The sequence below is a fragment of the Pseudorasbora parva genome, chromosome 3 (assembly GCF_024679245.1).
Source record: "Pseudorasbora parva isolate DD20220531a chromosome 3, ASM2467924v1, whole genome shotgun sequence".
Lineage (NCBI taxonomy): Eukaryota > Metazoa > Chordata > Actinopteri > Cypriniformes > Gobionidae > Pseudorasbora > Pseudorasbora parva.
The window spans coordinates 62,897,177-62,904,676 of NC_090174.1; the positions used below are offsets into that span (position 1 = coordinate 62,897,177).

At 43.6% G+C, this 7,500-nt stretch overlaps 1 protein-coding gene across 1 annotated transcript in view; it reads left to right on the top strand.

Annotated features, from left to right (window-relative positions):
* Positions 1–5,553, top strand: part of LOC137072141 (PR domain zinc finger protein 12-like) — a 14,959-nt gene extending 9,406 nt beyond the window's left edge. The window contains exon 5 of the mRNA XM_067440360.1: positions 1,854–5,553. Within this exon, the coding sequence (XP_067296461.1) occupies positions 1,854–2,269 (416 nt within the window). The 3' untranslated portion in view covers positions 2,270–5,553. The remainder of the gene's footprint in view (positions 1–1,853) is intronic.
* The last annotated feature ends 1,947 nt before the right edge of the window (positions 5,554–7,500 follow it).

A 7,500-nucleotide genomic window follows, 5' to 3' on the forward strand; every position in this document is an offset into this window, starting at 1 on the left:
CACACTGGTGAATTGTGACAATTGTTATTTTTGGACCCAAATGTATTTTGGATGCTTCAAGAGACTCTAATTAACCCACTGATGTCTCATATGGACTACTGTGATGATGTTTTTATTCCCTTTCTGGACATGGACAGTATAGTGTGCATACACTTGCATACGCTCTCGGACTAAATCTAAAATATCTTAAACTGTGTGTGAAGATGAACGGAGGTCTGACGGGTGTGGAGCGACATCATTAATGACATGCATTTCATTTTTGGGTCAACTAACCCTTTAAAGGGTCACTTCTCTGCTTTTTCATATTAAACTGTTATTCCCTTAACTAAAACGAGTTGATACACACCTCTCTCTGGTCTCAGTGTGCTCTTAATCTCTCTGACGCGCGGTGATGAGGAGATTGCGGATCGGATCACGCGGCGGTGACGCGATCTGATAGCATTTAGCTTAGCCGCTAAGCCCACTTCATTCACTATGGAACCAAACAGAGATCAAGTTAGAAGCGACCAAACTCCTCCACGTTTCCTCTATTTAAATACTGTTACACCAATAGTTGAACGATCAAGTATGGTGACAAAATAAAACGTGGCACTTCTCTAATCGGATTAAAAAGGAGAACTATAATGTGTGGCGGAATAGCACTTCTGAGAGTACTTCGACTCGGCGCAGTAAAAAGTCCCGGCCGGAACATCTTCCCTCACTCTCTCATTTCTGTCAATAGGGAGATGTGAGGGAAGCATAGACAGTTAAAGAAATGGACAGAGCGACCCCATAGACTTCAGCGGCGGAAAATGAGGTCAATTAGAAGCACTCACTTCCTGATGGCTGAGTGAACTGCAGACTCAGACTGAGCTTGAGGACGTAGATGTGACGTGAGCCTCCTGTCTGACAGCTGTAGGTCTTCTAGTAGTTGTGGAAAGTGAAATCTGAATCACGTTGTTTAAATGTTTTGTCCTGTTACTTTTGGCTCACTATGGGCTTCTGCTCAGTCTTCCCCCTTGACTTTATCAGACTTTATGTCTCCAGGTCCCCCCGACTGCCTCATAGACAGTAAAGATTGCCCCTGAGCGTCTCCTCAGGTCTATACGGTAATGTCTCAACTGTGCCACAGAGTCGCGTTGGTTATGACGCAATCGTTAGCTTATTTTTACAAAAACAGCTTCTGCGGGGCGATAGTGTAAGATACAAGGTAACGGAGCCTTTTATGCATTGTCGTGTTTCTTTAGAAATAAACAATGGACAAATGGAGTCTTTCAACGCCTCTGATGTAAAGTTATTCACTGTCAAAGTGACTCAAAAATGAATGGGAGTCAATGGGATGCTAACAGCAGGTGATGGCTTGGTTAGCAATGGCCGCCCCTATGGGGGGAACGCTTTCCTAGTGCTAGATTACCCACATGGAGGGAAGATGTTCCAGCCGGGACTTTTTACTGCGCCGAGTCGAAGTACTCTCAGAAGTGCTATTCCGCCATACATTATAGTTCTCCTTTTTAATCCGATTAGAAACACCCCACGTTTTATTTTGTGTCCCCATACTTGATCGTTCAGCTATTGGTGTAACTTTATTTAAATAGGGGAAACGTGGAGGAGTTTGGTCGCTTCTAGCTTGTTATCTTTTTGGTACCCTAGTGAATGAACTGGGCTTAGTGGGCTAAGCTAAATGCTATCAGATCGTCACCGCCGTCAGAGAGATTAAGAGCACACTGAGACGAGAGAGGTGTGTGTCAAACCATCTTAGTTAAGGGAATAACAGTTTAATATGAAAAAGCGGTGAAGTATCCCTTTAAGTAATGTAGTTAACTAATGAAGCTTATTGTAAAGTGTTACCAACACGTCTTCCTTCTCCTCCACAGACGACGCACATGTGTGTGACCCGACACCTTCATCCCTTCCCGCCTCTTCCTCTTCTTCATCGAGCGCGAGCCGCATGCGTTGTGTCATCTGTCATCGCGGCTTCAACTCCCGCAGCAACCTGCGCTCGCACATGCGCATACACACCCTGGACAAACCCTTCATCTGCCGCTTCTGCAACCGCCGCTTCAGCCAGTCCTCCACGCTGCGCAACCACGTGCGTCTCCACACAGGCGAGCGGCCGTACAAGTGCCACGTGTGCCAGAGCGCGTACTCGCAGCTGGCCGGGCTGCGCGCGCACCAGAAGAGTGCGAGACACCGGCCCAACGGCTCGAACTCTGAGGCCGGACCGCGCTCGCCCCCGCCGGCCGCTTCCCATCATGCACTGCTGCGCCACATCCCAACCCTGGTGCTCTGAGACCAGCAGAGTCCGATCACATGCACTTTAACCTCAGTAATACAGCAGTACAATCGCTAAGGCACATTTCTCCATACTTGGGTCACTTAAAGGTGCAGTGTGTAAGTTTTAGCGGCATCTAGCGGTGAGGTTGTGAATTGCACCTTGCCTTTTGTGGCCAACACAGGACAAAGATGTGATTGTCAGAGACAGTATGGAGTATTATTTTCTTGTTTCCATGCAGTCCAAATATCGAAATATTCTTAAATCAAGATGTATTTAGCAAGCGGCTCCTCTCGCGGTCTCTCTTGAAGCCTATACGGAAGTAATGTAAACTGCAATTCCTCAACTGGCCACTAGAGCGGCTCCAGAAGGAGCAGAAGCTCATTGAGCCCCATGTTAAAATGCCCAACTTTACAGCAGAAAAAAACATGTTTACAGCCTGGTACAAATTGTGGTTTTGGTCTATACGGCTAATTTTGCCCTTCATGGCAACTCTGAGGGGGGTGAATTTTTTGTAACTCATTCATTTACGTTCTATAAAGCCTTAAAGTTCTGCATAATTAAGGGCTTGAGTTACTTTGAATGACAGGTGGATAGCCATTTATCTGCTGTCTATAGTCATTGCGCCACCTAAGCTCTGCCCATGTCAACTAAGCTCCGCCCACATCCCGCCTCTTTCCCCATTTTCTGTCATCCGAGAGTGACAAGCGATGACTCGCTCGCAAGATGGCGACGCCCAGCTCGACTCTACCTCACGCTTCAGAACGGCTCATTGGAATCCTATGGGTGACGTTACGGACACTACGGCCATATTTTTTTTTTACAGTCTATGGGTGCTTTCGCATCTCTAGTCCGGTTCATTTGTCCGATCCAAGGGCAAACAATTATACATTGTTGCATTTTTCAGCTTTTTTGGTTCCTTTTCACACCACACTGATTGCTTTGGTCCAAACCAGTTGAAACGAACCAAAACGCAGGCACGTGACAACATCCACATCACTCATTGGCCATGGCGTAATTCCTAAACTGCATTTCCATTGGTCAGAATTGACATGTGGAAAAATTCCAACGGAAGAGGCAAAGCCAGCAAACTATAATAACACTGTGGAGAGACGACTGCGCGGGCCAGTTTTGTCCCTGGCCATAATCTACTACACTGTGTGTATTTACCACAGTATGCAAACAATACATTTCTATAATGAAGCGCGGATGCGACGTGAAAACACCGCTCTAATGCACTGCAGACGGCGAGCGCGCATCGCTCGTCACTTCAAGAGGGGGCGTGCATTAATTATTAACTCTTGACATGCTTCCATCTTCCGAAAATATTGCCAACGATCTATCAGGTAATAATATCATGCACACAATGTCAGCGCAGCTAACTACGGCAGCTGGTTCAGTCCAAAAATGATCAGTAGTTTTGCAGTTGGTTCTGTTCGAGGTCGGATCACGTTCTCACCACAAACAAACCGCTCCAGAGTTCGTTTGAAATCGTACCGAGACCACCTCTTCAAGGAGGTCTCGGTACGCTTGTTTGGTCCGCTTTTGGTGCGCACCCGAGTGCGATTGCTGCTTTCAGACCTGACCAAACGAACCGCACCAAAGAGGGAAACGAACTCTAGTACGATTCAACCGAAGTAAATGAGGCAGGTGTGAAAGCACCCTAAAAGGGATAATTCACCCAAAAATAAAAATGTGATGTTTATCTGCTGACCCCCAGGGTATCCAACATGTAGGTGTGTTTGTTTTTTCAGTAGAACACAAATGAAGATTTTTAACTCAACCGTTGCTGGGTGTCACATCATTATATGACCGACACACAGCAATGGTTGAGTTAAAAATCTTCCTTTTTTAACTCAATTAACTTCATGTTTCTTAATCTCATAGAATTGTTACCCATTCAATGAGAGTAAAAAAAACATTCTTAGACAACATGCACAAAGAGCCCTGTGGCTCATGACGACACATCGATATCTTAAGACACAAAACGATCAGTTTGTGTGAAAAATCGAGCCGTATTTTTAATTTTTTTTTACCTCAAATACACCGCTATATCCAACAGATCGCGCTTCACTTCTGGTGAGGTCAATATCGGTCTGGCTCTTACATCTCATATCCAGAGCATGGATATTGACCCTACCGGAAGTGACACGCGTATATCCAAAATATGACTTTTTTTTGTATATGTATTTTTTGACCTTACCGGAAGTGAAGTGCAATACATTTCAGTAAAATATCCAAAAACCACTAGGCCAGTGTTATACATTAAGTTCAGTTGAGTTCTTACAATATCCCAAATGTCTCCAACTCTTTGTAAATCGTAAGATATTGCTATTTTACCCAATGAACCGGGACGTGTGAGGGCGTGGCCTGTGGATGACATCATATCTGCGTTACCCTCGGTTACGCTTTTTTTTAGTAACGTCATGTCTAATATGATCAACAGAGCTGCGCTCCTCACACTCATGACCGGAGAAGAGGAAATGGCGCCGGCGACTGACATAATAAAAGTCCCGCTGCTCGCGAGGCGTGTGTTGTTCATCTCATTAACCAATCGCTCCTGCTCTGCTTCACACTACAGTAACGTTAATAATCACATCCATGAACATGATTTCTGCTCGAGTCCTATCCCGATTCTTTCCCACCGGCTGTGAGGTGAAGAAACCATCCCAATATTCTGCGCTCAAACTTGCCCTCATTAAACCATGCCTTTGTTTTTAATAGGCAACCTCTAGCAGACGGAAAACTTACATAGTGCACCTTTAAGTGACTTCATGGTTAAAAAAAGAAAACTTAACATAATACTTTTAATTTTTTGACATGAATTGTTTCCACTGCCAAAACTCAATGTATCTACAGGCCCATTTGCACATTTATATACTCTTCAAAACTGTTCAAAGGATCATAAGACTGCAATAAATTAAAGGTTCGAACGCGAGGAAGAAGTGAGAAATCTGTCCTGGCGATTGTAAAATCTGCTGTGAATCCACAGGATAATGTGATTCTTCACTGGCTACAGGATATCAAAGAGACGTATGACATAAAATACACGGTCCTCAATACAGTGCATTCAAGCAAATACATCTCAGTTTTGTAAACAAATGCATTTTAAGGGTTTTGAGAGCAGCATAAGCCTATCGGTACTCTTCAGCAATAATTTGTAGCTTTAAAAAAACAAAACAAAGACACGATGAGAGAAATGTGATTGCAGCAGGCCATCGCATCATCACAGGCCGCCGCATCATCACTGGTCACATATACAGACGTTTGTATTTTTTTGTCTATTGTAAATAAAACAGTTGAAACAATGAAGCCGATTGTTTATGGAAACTCTTTTCTTCCACATGAGGAAAGAGTCATGCTTCTGTAAATCATAACTATGACAAAAAATGTTGAAATTATGACATAAAAGTTAAAATTGTGTGTGTAGATGTGTGTTTGTGTGTGTGAGAGAAAGTGTGTGTGTGTGTGTGTGTGTGTGTGTGTTTGTGAGAGAGTGTTTGTGTGTGTTGTGTTGTGTTGTGTGGTGTGTGTGTGTGTGTGTGTGTGTGTGTGTGTGTGTGTGTGTGTGTGTGTGTGTGTGAGTGTGTGCTCTGAACACTGATGTTTTATATTATCTCAGCGGTTCTGCTCTTGATAGAATGCACATTTTATTGAATTTACTTATGCTCACCTAAAATCATTCTTATTAGCTGATTTTTGTCAAATCAACTACACACTGTTGGGCATAATACAACACACTCTCATCTGTATTATGTTTTGCCATAATACTTAATTATGTAGTTAAAATTGTAGAAATTTCTTCAGATTTTTGCACAGAAATACACTCACCTAAAGGATTATTAGGAACACCTATTCACTTTCTCATTAATGTAATTATCTAATCAGCCAATCACATGGCAGTTCTTCAGTGCATTTAGGGGTGTGGTCCTGGTCAAGACAATCTCCTGAACTCCAAACTGAATGTCAGAATGGGAAAGAAAGGTGATTTAAGTAACTTTGAACGTGGCATGGTTGTTGGTGCCAGACGGGCCGGTCTGAGTATTTCACAATCTGCTCAGTTACTGGGATTTACACACACAACCATTTCTAGGTTTTACAAAGAATGGTGTGAAAAGGGAAGAGCATCCAGTATGCGGCAGTCCTGTGGGAGAAAATGCCTTGTTGATGCTCGAGGTCAGAGGAGAATGGGCCGACTGATTCAAGCTGATAGAAGAGCAACTTTGACTGAAATAACCACTCGTTACAACCGAGGTGTGCAGCAATGCATTTGTGAAGCCACAACACACACAACCTTGAGGCGATGGGCTACAACAGCAGAAGACCCCACAGGGTACCACTCATCTCCACTACAAATAGGAAAAAGAGGCGACAATTTGCACAAGCTCACCAAAATTGGACAGTTGAAGACTGGAGAAATGTTGCCTGGTCTGATGAGTCTCGATTTCTGTTGAGACATTCAGATGGTAGAGTCAGAATTTGGCGTAAACAGAATGAGAACATGGCTCCATCATGCCTTGTTCCCACTGTGCAGGCTGGTGGTGGTGGTGTAATGGTGTGGGGGATGTTTTCTTGGCACACTTTAGGATAATGCACCATGTCACAAAGCTTGAATCATTTCAAATTGGTTTTTTATGACAATGAGTTGACTGAACTAAAATGGCCGCCACAGTCACCAGATCTCAGCCCAATAGAGCATCTTTGGGATGTGGTGGAACGGGAGCTTCGTGTCCTGGATGTGCATCCCACAAATCTCCATCAACTGCAAGATGCTCTCCTATCAATATGGGCCAACATTTCTAAAGAATGCTTTCAGCACCTTGTTGAATCAATGCCACGTAGAATTAAGGCAGTTCTGAAGGCGAAAGAGGGTCAAACACAGGATTAGTATGGTGTTCCTAATAATCCTTTAGGTGAGTGTATTTGTAGTAACACACACAGGCTGTTGAAACATTTTTATTTTTTATTTTCACCAAACAAGTCAGTGCAACTTTTACTTTTACTTTGCAACTTGCAAGTCAGTGCAACCGCAGATATATTAACATTGGACTGAACAAAAATATGCTCACAAAAACAGTAAACTAAAGAAGAAAATTGCATCCTCCCTCTTTCTCTCTCTGCAACGCCTTCCATTACTGTTGTAAAATAAGGTGCTAGTGTAACAGAGGCCAGCTAGCAGTAGTTGCTGTGCAAGTAAACCTCACTCCTCTGACCTCAAGAGACACTCTAGCGACTGATGCTAGAGGTTG